General features: G+C 37.6%; 1 protein-coding gene across 1 annotated transcript in view; it reads right to left on the bottom strand.

Annotated features, from left to right (window-relative positions):
• The window catches only part of TRPM3 (transient receptor potential cation channel subfamily M member 3), a gene marked incomplete at its 3' end in the record, with an annotated part of 112,919 nt that overhangs the window by 88,566 nt on the left and 4,424 nt on the right, over positions 1–19,929 (bottom strand). Inside the window, exons 4-6 of the mRNA XM_088537472.1 lie at positions 14,009–14,222; positions 11,169–11,293; positions 2,355–2,526 (exon numbers count right to left, since the gene is read on the bottom strand). Of these exons, the coding sequence (XP_088393598.1) occupies positions 2,355–2,526; positions 11,169–11,293; positions 14,009–14,222 (511 nt within the window). The remainder of the gene's footprint in view (positions 1–2,354; positions 2,527–11,168; positions 11,294–14,008; positions 14,223–19,929) is intronic.

The following is a 19,929-nucleotide window of genomic DNA, read 5'->3' as shown; positions in this document are numbered from 1 at the left end:
GTTCTCTGTATCTTTAATAGGTGAACACAAGCTTGAAATTTCTCTTTGTGAATACCATCTGATACCGGATACTCAGAAGAGCTATCCCCATGATGAAATAAGATACAGCCAAAGAAAAGGAAAGCAAATAAGAAGAAATGACAGGTCTGGCATGTAAAAGTAAAGAAGGCTTAAAAATAAGAATAAAATCTGCTTTCAGCACTTTTGTCCAAGGAGAAGCTATGAAATGAATAGTTACTGACTGTTTATTAGTTCCTGAATCTGCACTGCTTTCTAGCCCCCTGCTTTTTTGTTGGGGATTAGGCAAAGCTGTACCTTTTCCTGACTTTCTGGGGAACCCAAGCCTCGTGCTGTCAGTGCCTTTTTTCCACTCCACGTGCTGACTACTGAGAAGCAGCAAATCAGGACAGGCACACACGACTGCACGCGCTGCCCTTCGGCCGGGGGTCCCCTGCGTCACCGCCAGGGCCCGTGTGGGCTGGAGAAGTGTCTGCCCCGCTGGGACGGGCGTGCAGAAAGGCAGCAGAAAGCAGCCATGGGCACAGGTGTTGCTCATCTCACCCACACGGCCAGCGCTCTGGTCACTGGTGGCAGGACACAAACCTTTTAAAGCAAAGAAAGCAACACAGGGTGGAGGCAAGGAACTTCCAAGTCCTTGCAGTGATAGGCATTTTGATTGCTGAAGTTATGCTGTTACTCAAATCTACAAAGCAGGAAAAAAATCTGGGCTTCACTGAACCAATGCGTTATAAATTTCACTAGCAACCTTCCCACTTAAGAGTCCTCTCATATTTCTGTCTTTGAAGAAGTGTTGCGAGACCCAAGTATTCTTATATTTACCAGACAGACAGATTCAGAAGGGAGAGATCACTGGAGCAGGGAAGAGAATATATATACACTCTTGGGGAAGGAGGAGCTCCAGATCTGAGAAAAGAGATCCTTGATGGTTTTGCGAGTTTTTGCTTGGATTCCTCTCCAAAGGAATTGTTATTTACTGCACAGTGTTCTATAATTTGATTACATCATGTCACTTTCAAATGTTACATACAAATGATGGTGAGTCTAGGTATCTTCATTTGCTAAGGACATACACACACAGACACGCGCACACACAAACATACAGCAAAGAACAAGCACGCATACACACACATCACCATCTGAGAAAAAGAGATATACAAACCGATATCATAAAAATAATGTTTTCATTCTCCCATTTTGATTTCCTGTAGCATGAAATTTCGACCAGTGATGCTGAAAGATCCACGTGGCACAACATTTTAATTTAAGCACAGTCTGTAATCTTTATACAGAAAGCACTACCAACATGCTGCTTTGAATTCAGCCCGTTGGGCCCATCTGTAATTCATTATCCTCTCAGGGTTGACAGGCTAAATGTGTTTCCTGGTCTCATTCCAGTTTCCAGTGTCCATATCACAAAACACATCAATCTCCTTGCCCTTCAAATTGCATGTTTACAGGGAGTTATCAACAGAAAGGCTGTGCATGTGATCACTTTTGAAAACTTAGTTCTGTTTTTATTCCTAAACTTCAATTAAACAGGTCAATGCTGAAGTTTGCTTGTAAGACTGAGAAAGTCCTGCCTGGCTACTGCCCAAACTGAGGATTTGTTCTCTATTTAGGGCACAGGTTCATTTTCCAGAGATGATCATTTTCTTCTGTGATTGCAACAATTTTCTAATAACTAAAAGCACATAAATAGAGGAAGTAAAAAATTTGAAGGTATTTAGAAAAACAAACAAATAAAAAACAAACACCTCGTCACCGAAATTAAGCTTCTATACGACCACAGAAATACCAATAAAAGCACAAGACAAAATATCAAAATGTTTCTGGGTTTGGGCTATGAAAAGATGGATACAATAACATGTTCAGATTAGAATATTATCTTCTACATCCAGGCAGAGATGCTTACTTTCCCAATCTGGAAAGTCCTTTTCTGTTTAGTTACATGTCATAGAAAACGCTCCTTTACTTTATTTCATCCTTTTCTGTGCCATTTATAATTGTATCTTTTTCTTTATGAGATAAAGAGGATCAGACCACTATACAGTTTTAAGGAGACATAGCAAAGATTTATATCTTTGGACCTGAGGACCTTAACAAAGACGGTTTGTAAGCTACCAGAAACCAGTTCACCTCTTTCATTTGTGCCCATACTATCACTCACAGTACTAGAATCAAACTGTATTGCTTTATTCACCATTATTTAGCTTTATTAACACATGTTCACCAATTAAGATAGCAGCATTCTAGATACATACAGACCTTTTTAAACTCTTAGTGTTGTTAATGCAATTGTAATTATAAAACAATACAGGCAGAATATTACTCACTTGTATTTATCTTCTGAAGTGAAATGTGCTTTTCCAGCTGCCTACGAAGTTTCACCTCTGCTCCATATTTACCAGTAGTGCCATTGTCAGCCAAAATGAAGTGGGAATGCATACTGTTGAGCACTGTCAGCTTACTCATGGGATTGGACATCGTCTGATATGGTCGGACCACCTGCATTTTAGAGGCAGAGGAAGAAGATAGCTAAATAGAAAGGACCCTTTGAACTGAATCAGTTATGTGATGCAAGCTGACAGAATGATACAACAGAAAAAAAAAAAAAACTCCAAAATTGTTTGTGAATAGCTATTTCAGTATTGCTCTTGAGCTCAGCTGTCCTGTGAGTAAGGAACAGAAGGTAACCCTAGCACTTAAGACAGGGGGCCATCTAAGTGTAAAAATCATGTGGAGACCGGCCTTCTAGATGCAGACAGTGCTTAAAGAGTCTTTTTAGCGTAACCTGTTTTGTGGCTGCCGATTTGTTGATAAGCCCAGTTGAGGATCATTTCTACAAGGGACTGTGTGGTCACACTCACATTTCCCACCTTGTTTCCACCTGCCTTTCAATGACTTTTTCACAAATTCCCTTTACAGGATCCTTTCTGGCTCTATCTGCAGAGCACCCACCAGTCCCACGGCCTCAGTACCTGCCAGACCTGCCAAACCACCTGCCAGAAACCTCCCAGAGGGCTGTCCCTGCCTCTACTCAGATTTTCTGATTCCATTTAAGTAAGAAGAGCAGCACAAGGGACGTTCTGCCAGCATGTAAACACAAGCAAAAATCTCTGCAAGGAAAAAAGGGCCTGAGTTTGCAGAGTAGTGAATGCCACTCTTGGTGGGGTGTGCACGTGGTATTATATAACATTTTTGATTTCTTTGAGAAAAAAATGTTGCCTCAGCCTCAGCACAATACAAAGGCAACTGCTTGCATTCACAATAGCATGACCAAGTTGCCATTCAAAAGGGAATTTTCTATGTTGCCTTTGATTTGTTTTCATCGGGGGAAATTACTTTGTGGTCAAACAGAGTATGTTGTTGCAGAGCTGCCCAGAGCTGCCCCATTCCTACCCTCCAGTCAGACCAAACCATGACACTGGGCCACCGCAGTCCATCAGTTGCTTTGGTGGGTCTCCATCAGTCAGGCTGTGCTGATGTGACAAAACATTTTATCACGTATTGAAGGATGTGGCTGATCATTCAAAGCCAAATGCTAGAAATATTGCTCCCTGGATTGTTTAGATAGGCCTGCCTTTTCTTTTTGGAATTGCAGCGTTTCTTCTGAAAATTTGTTTTCCTTCTGAAAATATGTTGAAATTCTTGACTGAAATATTGCTGAAGTGACCCGTTACAAAACTTGTCTCTGCTACACTTGATCAGCAAGGAGTTTTCTTCAAGGCCCTGGCATTGTTCTTTTTGCAAAATAAACAAATGTTCAGTCTTTTTTGGTGCACAATAATGTACATTTTTAGGCGTTGGCAAAAATGCTTGCAAGCAGACAAACATAAGCTTAGTCTTCCCTCCCTTTTTGTTACTTAAAAGAGCTCTTTAGTTGAGAAATAAATCTTTATAAATAGCTTGAATAGTATGAAAAAACTTTCTTTCATACTTCCTAATAAAAATAAAAAACCACTTTAAACAGTTACATGTTTTGTAGTTGCTTTGTCCTCTCGGTATAGAGGACACAGACCTGTCAGGAGAGAAAGGACTTGAGTCACCCATTCCTTATGTGACTACAAGAAAAACAATCAGCCAATGGGAATGTGATTTTGCTGTAACCTGGCAGTTTGTCCTCAAGAGCAACTGGTTAAGGTTTTCTAACAGGAATAGCCTGTTCTCCAGTTTTAATAAACTGCAGCTCCAAAACCTCCAAAACTACCTCTTGATTTGGTAATGCTGTTTGAAGGCAGATTAGAAGGTAATGCTCTGGTTCTGTGTCTGCCACTAAAAGGTGAATCCTGTTATTAATAAAAATTAGAAATGTGAAAACAAGAATAAACAAGAATACACTTATTTTCAATGATGTTCACTGCATGCAGAGCTTCCTAGCTCCGCGTTTTTTGTAATGGAGTTCACAGACCGTAACATGAACTCTGACTATCCTGATTAAAGGATAAGCAAAATCTTCACCAAGGCAACTGAATCCTAAGCTTTGAGGTTATTTGCTTGCGGTGGATTGCTTTAGTACAACACTCAGCAGATTTTCCTCTTTCCGCATCTAGAAGGGGGAATAATAGCCCATGGCATCTTCCTCTGCAAAGCTGAAAGGAAGTATTTATCCTCAAGACAACACCTCTGAATATAGGTTAACTTTTGTGAGAGCAGGCACCCTGCGAAACAGCACTCCTGCTGAACCAAGCAGAGGCATTTGGTCAATAGGCAATGAACTGCACTCACTCCAGCAAGCACATATATGTACCCTGGGGAGGCAGCACACTTGAATTAAAAGCACTAACATACTCTGTTTACACTCTCTGTGGGCACTCTCTGAGACTCAGTGTAGGGAGAGTGCTTAAAAATAGCTCGAAAGTATCTCACTGTGTAGGATGGACAAAAATTTAATAAAGCAGTTGTGTGAGACATGTACATTAGGAAATGCAATTTGGTGTGAGAGAGAAATTAATCATATGAATAACACCCAAGACATTGAGATCTTGGGAGAGCGGAGAGGTCAAAAAACAAACAACTGTGTGACTCCGTGTGACTTGCTCAATAGGGGCCTAACCTGTCAATTTCTGGGGATTTCCACTTGGCCACCTCTGAACTCCCTTTCCAGCCAGCTGGACAGTGGTGTTGGGTGCAGCAGCTCCCAAGGTGGAGGACAAGGTGAAGCACTGACATCAAAGAAGACCTAGCACAGGATGCATGACATCCATGAGCGAGACTCCAGCTCCAACACTGCTCAGTAACAGGCCCCCAACACATCTGTCCATGGCTCCCTACCCACACAAGTGCCATGCCATGCAAATGTTGTTCAGCTTAAACCTTCTTCCTAACCGCACAGTTCTGCAGTGCACCAGGGAATAGGGTTGCTCTTGGCTCTGTTTGGAGGCTCCTGGAAGCATTACACTCTGACGCCTATGTATATGCTGCACATATGCCTGTTTCAAGTTTGGCCTCAGGCATGCTCCCTACATGGAAGTTTGCAAGGAAGCAGGAGGAATCTTTTTTCCTTGCATCTTTTCCTAGGACAATTATTTCCTGACTATGACCAGGCCTCCTAGGGGGCTCTGATATTTTGACTTTAGATAAAAACTATGCTGAAATGAAATTGGGAAATAATCAGCTGTGGCTGTTATTATCTTTTTCCCAGTAATTCAATTTAATCTCAAATTATAATATATTTCTTGAAAATTATTGCATAATATCTACCAAAACTAGGCTAAAATTGGTAGCAAAAAATACCATGGCATTATAAAGACGTAATCTTAAAGCTGCTTGAGGTTTGTAGGCTTTTTTGTAATTCTGAAATGTACAGAAAGTAGCTGCACAAAAATATATTCTTTCTCTCACTGCAATGTATAAGGGAGAGGAGGAAGTGAACTCTTGCCATAAGATAACTTGGCAATTAAATGAAACAATAAAAAGAAAACATGTAGCTCATCTTGACAGTACTTAGCCTGATGCACATGTTTTCTGGCAAACAAATACTGAATATAAGAACAACTAGCACAAATGGTGTGACAAGACTCACTGGGAGGTTTTTTAAAGAATATGGTTTCAAGTGTTAAGTTATTGAACTTGACAGTTGTATACTTTCTTCATATGTGTGAAGAGTGAGGAGAGATTCACTCTTAAATGGTTTTCCTGCTTTAGATAACCTTTGCTAAAGTCAAGGTGACATTCCGGAAAGGAGGGTTACTTGAACATTCTGTTGAGTAATGGAGGATTTACAGACGAGATCATGGAGAAGGGAGAGGGCAGGACATTGTCTATATGTGAAAATAAGTATTCCTCAGTTAGTCTGGCTGTGATACATAGCAAAACCCCCTAATGCTCTAAGCTGATGTTTCTAAATCTCCTCTTTGCTCTATTTAGTCACAAACTTTCCTTGATTCCTCTTAGAATTAGACTTTGGAGTCAGCCTTACCCATGCCAAATTCCAAAGAAATAAATGATTCCCTCTGTCATGCATCAGTCTTGCTACCAAGTCCCAACATAGCACCTCTCCTTCTGCAAAAGCATCATGTTACTGAGTCACCAAATGTTAGTAATTATTTAGTGAATACTCCAATATGGTGGGATGTCTTTTCTGAAACAGTTATTACTCAGTTATTGCCTCAATAAATTTGAGAAGTTCCCAATAGCACTTATTTCATGACAGGCTGACTTCAAACAATTTTCTCCAGTTAATCTCTAGATTTCTGATCCTGCAAAGTGCATTCAGCCTTCCTTCTTCCATCATCCAAACACATACTGAAAAAATTGAATATATGAATAACTAAGCTATGCCAGTTCTTCTGTGAGTACTGTCCGAGCATAATAGCGAAAACTCTGCTGATGACTTGCCTTTGCTCCAGTTACAATTAAAATATTCATCAACTGCACTGATACGAATTGCTTACTGTAAGAAAGATTGCAGTCTTTAATAAGTGAGGTGTTAACTATACACAGAGTGGGAAAAACAGACTTCATTATATATATATATATATACAACATACATTTAATTCAATACAAATTTATTTTTTTTTTACTAAAATGGACACTTTTTGGTCCACAATTTTGTCATTTCAGCTGCATGTGAAAGAAAGTTTCAAGTAGAAGTGTAATTGTTGCTTATGTTCTAAGTACCTTATTTTTTTCCAAGTGTTCTGAACAACAAAAAAAACAGGCACCCATGGTTAGTAGTCCGTAAAGAACAACTGCACTTGGTTATGATTCTGTTTTCAACATTCAATTTCTACAGAGTCAAAAATGTAATTTGTTCTGGAACACAGCGTGCATGAAAAGATTTGATATGTATGTGAATACATATCTCTATATCTAATACATAACCCATGATTTCCTGTCAGAAAATGGTTTTCTTCTTGATAACATTTTCTGTTTTGCCACAAATCTACAGGGCAGGTTCATACTGCAGTTTCTGTATTCTGCTGCACTAAATCATAAAATCCAACCATGACTACTTCCTCCTCACTGCATAAAACTTTTCTTAAAAAGGATTACTATTCGACTTTCTCCAAAGTTTCTGCTGAACCTCATTTTTGCCAATGTTGAGTATTTGTTGAGTGTAGGCCACCAATTAATGAAGTAATGTGAGGAGAGAAACAAGTTATCACCTGCGGCTATAAGAGCACCTTAAGTGAAACAAATAAATTTGGAGAGATCTCAGGATTTTTTACTCCCCTGGGTTCTATATATAGAAAGATTATATATAAAGTGTGGAACAGTGGATGACTTATATTTTGTAGTGATTCAACACAATACAAGAGTTCAATTTTAACTTCACTTAATAAAAATGGACAAAAGTTTTGGGATATTTTATTTTCAAATTTTAATTACTAAAATATTGCATTCCTTTCAAGTTACTAGGTAAAATATCATGGCATTTTTTCTATTGAACAGCACATCCTAGTATACTGGAGATGTACTAAGTTACACAATCGAAACATATTTTGATCTGATTCTCAAATGCTTATTCTTCCGTTTTTAAAAAAGATGGATTTGAAAAATCTTGCATAGGAAATAGAAAGTGTCCTTTTGTCAATCCAGGTCCAGTGCCTGGAGGCACAGCAAGGTAAGTAGGAATTAAACTGATGTAAGGACTGAACAACTCTGAGAGAAAAGTCAATGATATTAGTAGTAAGTGTGCTACAAAAGGTTGCAAGGTGCACTCTTTTAAAAGGAACAGTGACTATGTACTTAACAAGAAACCTGCTTATGACAGCAGCTTTCTATAAGGCTGAACAAGCCATCTTTCTCCTATTTTCTATCAGAGAATTGGGAAAAAGGCAACTGATCATCACTCCCCTCCATGCTTTGTTCTTAAACTAGATGCTGAGCATATCAAGATGAGCACTATTTTGTGCTTTTGCAGTACGGCAGTAAGACTAATCTCATTTGGGACCTTTAAGCAACACCCAAACAAATTGCTTATAACAGTGATAATTTGCTTAACTTGGCCGTTTCCCTTTATGGCTCTGAGGAAACCCCCTTGGGCTTCCTGAGAGCTGACCCATTTGAATGGGTTGGTAAGCATCATAAAACTCAGTCACAACTTCAGAAAACATAAGACAAACACGGGCTGGAGCGTTAACTGTGGCTCAACTTTGCCAAGCAAAATCTGATGTCCACGAGGCAGAGAGAGACAGCATGTGTGTCTGCATGGGCAATACGGGTAACTCCCTCCTTTCCCATAAATTTTCCATGACCAAGCAAGTTTTCTGCATCTGATGCTGCTCCAAGCAGTGAGGGTATGTTTTGACTATTCTTTGGTTTGATCATAATTGGACTAGACACGGTTCACATAGGCATAAAGCCACACTGATGCGAGAGTTCAACAAGCCTTTTGCTATTGGTTGACTTATTTCACCCCACCCCCTGTAAAATCCTTTGTGCTCTTTGTTACTTGCTTAACGATGATTCATTTTATGCGCTTATGGTACTATTTATACTTCCTCTTTTTGGTTCATTTCGCAGCATTCACCTCTAATGAGCCAGTCAACAGAGTATCCTTTGATTTTTCAAAAAGCTTTCAAAAAAGCTTCCTCCTCAAATGCTTCTAAAAGAAACTGCACATATGGACAAGAGGAAAAGTCATTTTAGGGATTAATAACTAGGAAAATTGCGGGAAGAGAGGGAAAAGGGTAAGAAAGAAAGGTTAATTTTTGCAATGATTGAATGTCAGGAAGTAGATTAGCAGTAAAATAACTTATCTCATGCTAAGTCTGTTCTGCATGTTCTGTTCAGCACATTTGTAAGGGATGTGGATGAAATATTAGGGTAAAATATCTCCAGGACAAGCCAGCGGACTACAATGAGTTAAGACAGCTTTTATTAGGCCTTTTACCAAGCTTGGCTCTGCTTCGGGCATGGAAGAAGCTGCGAATCTGGGCAAAGAGAGGCTCTGAGAGCAACCTGCCTCCTGCCTCTCTCTGGCCTGCAGGCTCAGCCGCAGCAAGACGGATTTGGCAAAGATGAAATTCAGTATCCGTACCATCACAGGGGCACTAGAGAGGTCTAAAAGCCGCATTAACAGAAGGCTTTGGCCAAGCTTTTTTTTTTTTTTTTTTTTTTTTTTAATTATTTTTAAATGCTCATCCTGTTCCCAGATGATCAGAGTCTGGAAGGATATTTAACAGAAAATATCTAAAGAAACTGTAAATCGGAGGATGGGTTTCAGATGGCTGGAACAAGGCAAATAGCATATTTTTCTTCAGTCCTTTCTGCAAAGGAGGGCAGTGGAGTCCTTTTAGCAGGTGGTGCCTAGCTGAGAAAAGGGGCAAGGAACAACCTGGCAGGTGGAAATAACTAAGGGAGGAAGCATAATGTTCCAAAATGAATTAATTCAAGACCAATTTAATGACCTCTCTTGCCTTCTGTCTTTTTGTAATGTTTCCAGAAGAACTCCATGAATCTTCAGGCAAGATGCCTTATTTGAAATGGGTATGCACAATAGTCTTACACTTACATAATCAGAAGCAGCTCATCTTTATGATTAGTAATTTCTGCTACTCAGCTCTGGGACTGTATCCCAGAAATGTCCATAACTGACTCTGAATTGCTCTTACAGAGCCTCATCCTGCTGTGCTATCAGTATTAGTAGCCCTATTATACAAGCTTTGGTGGTGTTAGAGAGCATAAAACTGTGCTAATTGGAATTCTCCCTAATGGTTATACTTTAATAGTAAATTGCTATGAATCCCTATTGGATTCTTTCTTCCCACTTGTATTGTAATTCGGATTGACTTGGCTGATAATTGAATCCTCCTCCCCAGGTTTCTAATGTACAAATATATTGAGCAGGGTGACTGAGAGCAAATTGGACAAGAAAATGTTCATTAAGCAGAATGAAGACTGCATCTCTTCTCCATTCAAGGTTAGCTGCAGGTTCTCAGGAAGAATGATTGGGAAAGAACCAGAAATAAGGAAAAAAAAAAAAAAGAAAAGAAAAAGAAGGCTCAGTAATATTTCAAATAACATATAACTAGAATACACTATAAGCAAGGCATTCTTCTATTTAAAGCCAGAGGTATTCATTTTCCTGAAGAACAGTATGAGTTTAAAAGAGAAGAATGATACAAAGGAGCATAAGAAAAGTTGATTCTCACTTAAAAGGTACCTGAAACACTAGTTTTTGGCCCTGGCCTTGTGTTAAATACATTTATTGTATTGAACTGCCACTGTAGTAATAAAAAGGGATAGGATGGAAAATAAGGGGGACTATCTATAAATATGAAGTTAACTAAGGTGTCACAACACTGTTGCAAAACAAATCAGAGCTCAATCTTTGCAACTGGTATTTTCTTAGGCACTTTTCAGGGCTCATAGAGATCTAATTTTACAGGTTTAAGACACATTTGAAGAATAATATTTAATGAAATTTTTTATAATTTATTTTTAAAGAAAAGAATCAATATGTACTAGAAGCCACTGCATATTCCCATCTCTTGACCTGCACAGCATAGCAGTTTTGCTGTTGCTATCTTTAAAGTGTTATCAAGCATAATAGAAACCTAATGTATATATTGATTTATGTTGCTACAGACAAATCCTGCAAGGAATTATTCTGAGAGAAATTGTTAGTGAGGGTAGAGAGTAAAGAAAAAGTAGACATAAGACATATATTAGAAACATATATATGTCTGCATAGTGCTTACATCTTTGCCAATAAGATCCTCTTGATTTTCAACAATGCCCCAGGGAGCTATACCGATAGTGCAGATCTTCCCGCGAGATTTTGAGGCATGATCCTTCAGGGCATCTCCAACATGCCTAATGACTCCTGGAAAAGAAACAGCATAAGATATACAATTCAAATTATGTTACTTTGGTTCATCATGATCTGGGTTCAAGACAGAATCCCTTTTCAGGAAACACCTTTTCATACGCTTATAAATAAGTAAAGCTGTATTTTTTTTTTCTTATTGATTACTGCTACTGTATAACTGTAGATATTACTGAACAGGATTCAAAATACTGATAGCTTTGTGAGCCCAAGATACATCATCTAAAATTTTATTAGATAAAGTTGCAATGAAAAAACATCCAGCTCTAGAAATAAAAATATAAATTTTGACAACTGACTGTAACTTGATTTTTTTTAACTCGTGTTTACAAACATACATGCATGCAAGCACACGTATGGCAAATATGTTCTGAGCAGAGCAATAAATAAAGAAATGAAGAAAAAAAGAAAAAAAAAGAAAGTGTTGGCTGCATACAAATGTTCTCCTGTGTCCAAAAATGAATGAAAAATTGTGAAAGCATCATTACAGTTCTTTGTGGTAAGCTATTCTACCATTCTTTCCAACCACTGAGTCACCTGAGATAGCTTTCAGTAGGGTACTGGAAAAAACCCTGGGAATCAGCAAGAAAACAGAAATTAGTACAGAGAGAATGACTGCTCTCCAGCTCTCTTTCCTGTGCTTTCTGCTGATGCTGCTTGAATGTGCTTTAGAGCAGCTTTGTGAGTGGTGTTTCTGTGCAAAGGATGTGTGGGGAAGAAGACTTTGGTAGGCTAGGGAAAAAATTGCTCACATATGGATCATTCCTCCTTCTCCATCAAAAAATGATTTTTATGATGTAGGTCAATAACTAATTTTTTGTGATGTGGCTGCATGGAAGGATGCCTGTGAGTTTTCTCTCTTTATGGTATTGATGCTATCTCTTACTCAGTTTCTCTGTGTACTTCCTGATCAGATTATATGCATGTCAAAAATGACAAAAAATGCTCTTAATTTTAGTTGCTATTACCTATGAATTAAACTAAGAACCAAAATCGCAATGGATTCAGAAGAGAAAATGTGTCCACACTGATGACATGTCTATTATTTAGGACAATCATCCTACAGGATGGCATGAATATTTAAAACAACTGAAGTCATTAAATATTAATGATTATGGTCATGTATGCATCATCCTTTTTGCATCACTGATTCACAGTCCAACAACAGAATTTCAAGATTTTCTATTATACTTTTCCTTGACAGAAACCTGATGTATAAATTCATCATCATCATAACTGATTGTATGGAAAAATTCTTAATTCGTGCAATTATTTCATGCAGTGATAAAGCACACAATTGTCACCTATACAATTTTAAAACCTGGGCCTAGAGCACTTGGCTACTTTGCTCCACAATTTAAAGGCAGCAATGAGATGTAACTGATAATGCAGTACTGCCTCTGGAATTATATGGTTTTAAAATAACACACAGAGATGGTCATTCCTACTCCATTCTTTGATTATTGTCCCACTTAGTTACAGGAAAAAAAATCCTTTTTAACAGTAATTATTTTCATTTGTTTGCATTGTCCAGGCATTCACAAGTATGATGGTTTGAAAAATCATAACACAATGGTCTTGGATTTACCAAAATAAATTATTATATTCAGTTCTCATTCACGAAATTTCTGTAGTTTCATATACAGTGTTCCTGTAGTAAGCCACAGCAATGAGTTTAAAAGGTCTACTTTAAATATTGTTTTAAGTTGGATGTGCTCTGGAAATTAAAAAACAAAACCAAACAAAAACCCAAAACCAAAAAACAAAACAAGAAAAGTATTCATATTGAAATATGCAGAAGTCAATCCTTAGTGCATTAAAATTAATTCATGGTAAACTAATGACAGTATTTTTAATAGAAAGTAAGAAGATATGATATGATGTATTATTAAAGCAATAAACTGTAGTTTTGTTAATGCAGCAAATGAGACTATTGTAAGAAATTACATGTACATCTATTGGCTTTATGCATTATCTTCCACAGGCTCTCATGACTCTCCCGATTTTCCCTTGATTCTCTCATTCTTTCTGCCTCCTTTGGCAGGGGTGACTGACAAGGCAATGCTGAACTTTTTTCATTTGGGCAAACTCTGTTTCTCAGCTTATTCCTGGAATTCCCATACAGTTTTCCAGTAGAACTGGACCACCTGCTTTTCTGGGTCTTTAGAAGGCCACACTCATACAGAATGTTACAGATTTTCTCAACTTTGCATACAATGTTATGTCTCTTGCTCCAAGCATAATAGAAAAAAATATGTCAAGTTCTCTGCAGAGAAGGAAAAAGTGATTTTTATTCAATGAAGTTTTTCTCTATAGCCACAAAACAGATTTTTTTTTTCTTGCCCCCACACTTCAGGTTGTATAATAAGAAAAAATAGATGGTCTTTTCTGGATGAAAATGCTTCCTGTTTTACATAATAAGAATTTTGCATCTTTGGGCTTCTGGTTACCAAACCCTCTATGCAGGTAAATGTTGATCTTACAAAGTCTTCACTAGTATAATTGCCTCATAGGAGGCTTTATTTTCAGCATCCCAATGCACTTTAGCAAATATTTCATTCTCTGGGAGTTGCTGGACTGGTATGAACTTGGCATGTTCTTGTTTGCACATACGCCCAACATCTTTCTAATCAGATAAGTTCTTAATACTTTCTGCTAAAACAATGAATTATCTGAGATACCACTATACTGTCCTTTCAATGTTTCTGTTACCTGTGTTTACTCCTCCAGTGAATATCCATGCTCCAGTTGTCATGGCAGCCTTAATGAGGCCTTTTCCAAAGACTTGCTTGAGTTTCGGCTGAAGTTCAAAATTCTGAAGGCCCCCATGCACAGAGATGAGAAGTTTTGGGAGCTCAAGCTGCCACTCTTTGGTCATCAGGTGCAGAAGAAGATCAGGCTTTGTGTCAAAAGACACGCGTACATACTGCAGAGATAAGGGTGGTGGTAAAAAGACCGGTTATACCCAGTGGTGTTTAATGCAGATGCTCTATGCCCTACAGATCATGGAAAAACAAGGTGACTTTCACAACAAAAAGCACAAATTAGTTGATAACTTGACGATTTTTAAAAGAAAGCTCTTTGTGAAAAAAGATGCAATTGTGAAAAAATTTGCAATTCAGAGGCTGGACATTTTTCCTTTGTTAAGGAAATTATCCTTCAAGCATTTTACCCTGCCTAACCATGTTAAAAGGTTAAATATCTCTACATAGTGGATGTATTATCTGAAACAGAAATCTCATCCAGGGAGCCAGAGAAACAGCTATGTTTTTATTTCATCTTCCAGACCCTAAAGTAAATCCACAATAACAGATATTCTCATGTACCTGATTTTTAAATTAGTGGTATACAACACTCTACAAAGGTAGAATATAGTAGACGAGATTTGTTGCCCAGGCATACAGAAGCTGAAACCAAGTAAGACTACAAAATAATTACTTTTCAGATGAATGAAAGCAATAAGAGCTAGCTTAAGACTTACAGACTAATTTCTACAAATTCATGAATTTACATTCCAAGGACAACTAAGCTGAAAGTACTCTAAAACACCCTGATACATATCCAGATCTTGTCTTTTCTGTGCTACATTTGCATCATTTTGTCTCAAGGGAGATGATACCCATTTATGAGTCCTTAAAGTGAACAAATGTCTTCAAAATTTCTATAATATTATATAGCATACATACCTCTCTCTTCCTGACCTGACCTGGGCTATTCCCCTGCTCTTTCTATTGCTGATGTGCAAGGAATCAGAGGGTTGTACCCTTTTTGCATTGCAGGTGCACAGCAGAAGTAGGATCATGAGAGACAAAGTCCATCCTATAGCTTCTAAAATCAAGAAGGGCTTCCTTAATCAGATAAAATGGGCAATAGGACGCTGCCCCTGTATCAAAATTCTGATTGAACTAATGCATACAGAGTTATTTAAGGGGGTCTTTCCCCTGAGGTATTATTGACACCATTTAGGTGTGTAACAGAAGTGCCTCGCCCTCAGTCTAGAGGAATTTATCTTATTCTATCCATCTTATGTGCTGTGACATTACAGGTAATGTGATATCCACACTCAATATACAATTTGGTGTCTTGTTAGTATATCTAATTAGTATTTCTTGCCATAAGGTTCTTCAGTTGCTGAATTATGTGATAGTTACATGGACTCCTGTCTAATTGAATAAGAGACACTATAGGTCTGATTTATTTGCAAGAATGTGTTGTCGCATGATGAACAGCCATTCCCTACATTTTTGGAAGCAGAAACATGTTTGGGCAAACACTCACTGGAAAGCAATGGAGCACATCCAGATTAAAAGTTGAGCAAGAACTTGTGAGCTCCACTAAATCAGTAAAGCTCCTTGCAGCCCCCATGTAAGTTATTAACAGCTAATAGGCAAAGAACACACATTATTCATAAATGGCAGAAGTGTAATGTACCATTGAACATTGAATGTGTATTGGATCCTTCGTAGTAACCTATCGAATTACCTGGAAGCTGGTAAAACCCTGAACAGTACCTGCTCCCATCCACTAGGGAATGGTGAAGTGAATAATTGGGAATAAAGAGCTGTCAAAATTTTAGCTCATAGGAGAGCTGTCAGGAGAATAATGTTTTTCCCTTTGGCCCTTTGGGGAGGGCTGAGGCTGCAAAGGCAAGTCCTGGTTACGTTGCAGCCTTTTATACTGAGCCATGGGCTTTATTCCAGTGTCTCCGAAGACTGAACACTGTGCCAGTGAAAGTGTGGAGGCTATGCACCTTATCGTGCCTTTGGTGAATGTAGAGCGAAAGTTTAACATCAAAAAGATGATTGCAGAAAATTAGTTGATAGAAGTAGCAGTCATATAGGTTTACTGAAAGCAGAGGACACTCAGTGGTCCAGATAACTGCTCTAATTTCATTTCGGCTTATATCCCTCCTGCCTAAGGCTGGCACTAAAATGAAGAGACACACAGAATCAAATGTATAGGTACCTATTCTACCTAGTGATTGTTTTTTTCATTTGCTAGTATTTGCTTGTGCCCAGAAGGTGTGATTTCACTGCCCCTAACTTCTTAAACATGCTCATCGATTGGCAAAATTCTCTTTCTATCCTTGTCCTTCTAGACTTCTGATTTTCAATAAAGTTAAAGCTATATGCTGAGTTAGAAATATTTTATTACATTTATTTGAGATGCCTTTTTGAGATGCCTTTTTCACAAATGACTACTTGTTTCTTGTACCATAGGTAAAAAACTTAAGATAAGAATTTGTTTTACTTTGTAAAGAGGAGACTTAAGTGAAAATAAATCCAAAAGGTTTTTTTTTTTTAATGTAAATTTAAATTTGAACCATCATAAATGATCTTCATTTTGTAGAAAAATGTTCTAAATGTTGATTTCTCTTCTTTACAGAGAAAATGCATAGACCTCAATTTTTCTGCCTGTGATATTCATTTTAATTCTTACAAAAGGAATTTTCAGTTTGGTATGCCTAAAATAATTCTTTGCTATTACTTCACATGACACCTAGTGAGCATGAGAAAATTCTTCTGTCATCATTTCCTAAGATTCCATTAAATTATGAATAAACACTTTTAAGGCCACTTTTGTCCATATTAAAAATTCATTTCTTTCAATACCGTAGCAGAATATTTTGTCTTTTTTAGTTTCTGTTTAGAATCTTAATGAGTAATTCTGCCATTCCTGATTTCTTTTGCAATAGCTTCCTGAGGTAATTTTAAATTTAAATATGAGCCTGAGCTAAACTACTGCTCTATTCTCCCAGACTTCAAGGTCTGGGTTATCCATCTGCCAACTGTAGAAGTGATCATTCCTAATGGCAAATTATTAGTCCCTCCTTTATGGAAGGGACATATGAATAGGATGCAAGGCTTCAATTATTACATATCAGCAGAGAAGGTCAAAATTGGAAGCAGAGCGCCGTTCTTAACCAAAAAAACTTACTGATGGACCTGAATAAGGTTGGGATACGACCATAAAATGGTGTCAGTTGAAATAATCAAATCCATTTGATTCCTAACCTGGCCCAGAGGTTTTCAAGAAGTGTGCCATTTGATGACAGCATTTATTACAATTTGTTGTGGAGTAGTTACCTAAGAAACATACATGTCTCTCACCAATCAGACGGACAGACTTTGCCCTAGGCAGAAAATGGAAGTTCCAAAGCAGTAAAAATCCTGCACTGTCACTCAAACTGAGTGTCCTACTGAGTCTCTGGTGCCTGACTGCAGCGAAGATTCTCATTTTATTCACACTCAGTGAATAAAACGGAAAGACCTAGATAAAGATCTGTTTTGTTGGTTTTGTTTAGAGGAAATCTCTTCAGATAACTTTCTGCGTTCTGCAAGCCAGTCTAACTCTGCTGCTTTGCTTTCACTTTGGGGTCAGGCCATTGCTGCTGGACATTTCACCCACCCTGAGTAGGATTGCAGTGTTGCAAATTGCTCTTTATGTCAAGACTGATCCCTTCAAGGGAAATCATCCTGATCTAGCTTGCTCTAAACTCATTAATAAATCTGTCACTTAAGTTGAAACCACGCAGGTTCCTTATGAATTAATATTCTCTTTATGTCTTAAGGACATCTAAAATCTGCTACATAGTCAGTGGAAGGACCCACATAAATTTAAACAGACTTTGGATGGATGCTTTTGTGTGTTACCTCTCTCTCCATGTAGTACATCATTTCTTAAATTCTGTAAATGTGCTTTGAATATTAATTTACTACAACAAAAAATAAAAGCTATTGTATTTTTCACGGTTTATGCCAATTAAAAGATTATCTGTCTTTTCTCTCCTTCAAAAGCATTGAGGACTTTCAAGATAATTTTTGAACAGTTTTGACAAAACTCTATGCATTTTAAAAGCAAAAAAATAGTATCTTTTATTTAGCTGATTTCCAAATATACCTACTAACATGTAATGTATTGTGGATCTGAATATCAGAAGGTCTTTCTGTCAAAACTGTTTACATACTTTGGAATTCTATTTAAGTTCTTATATATTTCCATCTAGAAAGAGAAACATTAGGCTGGTAATACTGTAGAAAACTTTCTGTCTTCTGCAGCTGCAAACACATGCAAACTTTTTATTGTGCATATTAAATATATAATTGGAATGCATTTGATTAGGAGGAATCTATTTTTAAAAAGAACAAATGTTTTTAACTAACTAAAGCTTTTCAAAAAACCAATTCCATTTAACGTTGACTAGCCATAATTAAAGCAATTTCAGTTCAGTAAAGAGTGGTCATTAAGAAAAGATTGATATGGCATCCAGAAGAATAGCACAATTTCTTTTGTGCATGGAAAGGCAGATGCTAAATTCAAAAAGATTGGTTTAATTTGGTCACAAGTTCAGGACAAAATTGAGCACAGCAGGATTGCCTTAACAGATCTAGCGACCATAATCTCTTTATTCTGCAGTGATCCAGAATATTGCTCATAACTGAAATGTAACCTGTCACATTAGTTTGGTAACTACTCAAAGAGTTAGGGTATTACCTTGCTAATATAAGGTTAGATGGACTGCTACATGCTATTTGTAAAACTACTCAAAGTCAGCTGATCTACACTGATTCCATTTTATTAATTTCCGGTCTTTTTCTTTTTATATTTAACAATTTGTTTTAAAAGCTGCTCAAAAGTTTATGCAGCTCCACATCCTTCTCTGCCTTTAGCTGTTCCTTGCCTTTTTACAGTTGTTCTAACTCAAAACTTGCCACAAAAACAAACTTAAATGTGAATGGCAAAACTGTGAAGTGAGTTTCTTAAATATTAATGAATGAGCTATAGGAATTTAGAGTGTCCCCCTAAAAAAGAGGATACAGTATTGTTACAGTATCATTTGTGTCTAGTAGATGAGAAGAAAGGCCACTTGTGTAACTGATCTCATTATATAGTTACCTAATCTATGTTTTTGTATAATCTAGTATACTCTCAATTATTAAAATCATTGACTTAAGCAGCTTAGTGCAGTCCTGCTGAAGATTCTCTAGCAACTCTATAGTGTTATCAAAATTAATACTGCTTGTGAAATTTTGTTCTGTGACTGGGGATTTAAAATTAATGACACAGCCACTTTTATTAGCAATATGCAATCCTACATATTCTCTATTGTTTTGTTCTGAATCCACATTTGCTGTTGCAATCTTAGAGTAAATCTTTGTTTTCACAAAAAGGTAAAATGACATTTCTAATTGCCTGGAGTCAATTGGTAGAATACTATATTGCTGATTTTGGTTTAAATCATGTAGAAGATTGTGAAGAACTGTGAAGAACTTCTGCTGTGAAGAACTGAAGCAAGGAAGATAACACTGAACCGTGGGGCTATGTTTGCTCAGCCTCTGCCCTCATAGCTGCCTATATCAGCATTTTGGCCGGTATCCACTTTGGACACAATCATTTTTCCTGCCCAAAGCTCCAGGCACTAGAGTTTAGATACAGTTGGTCCGGAGACCCTCTCTTTCATGATCATGCAATGCCATGTAGAAATACATGCCTGGGGTAGCACAGGCACTGGAAATGTATCACTTCCTTAATGGAGCAATCTTCTCAGATACTATGGCATCACTTGATAGCAGTGTATATATATCATGATAGGTGACTTTCTCAAGGAAATCTGTGACAGAAATTGAATTCCC

Source organism: Tinamus guttatus, unplaced genomic scaffold, assembly GCF_059628265.1.
Source record: "Tinamus guttatus ecotype Peru unplaced genomic scaffold, ASM5962826v1 Tinamus_guttatus_pri_ptg000782l, whole genome shotgun sequence".
NCBI classification, from domain to species: domain Eukaryota; kingdom Metazoa; phylum Chordata; class Aves; order Tinamiformes; family Tinamidae; genus Tinamus; species Tinamus guttatus.
Note: the sequence above shows the minus strand (reverse complement) of the source record. Positions and strands in the feature narration are given on the sequence as shown.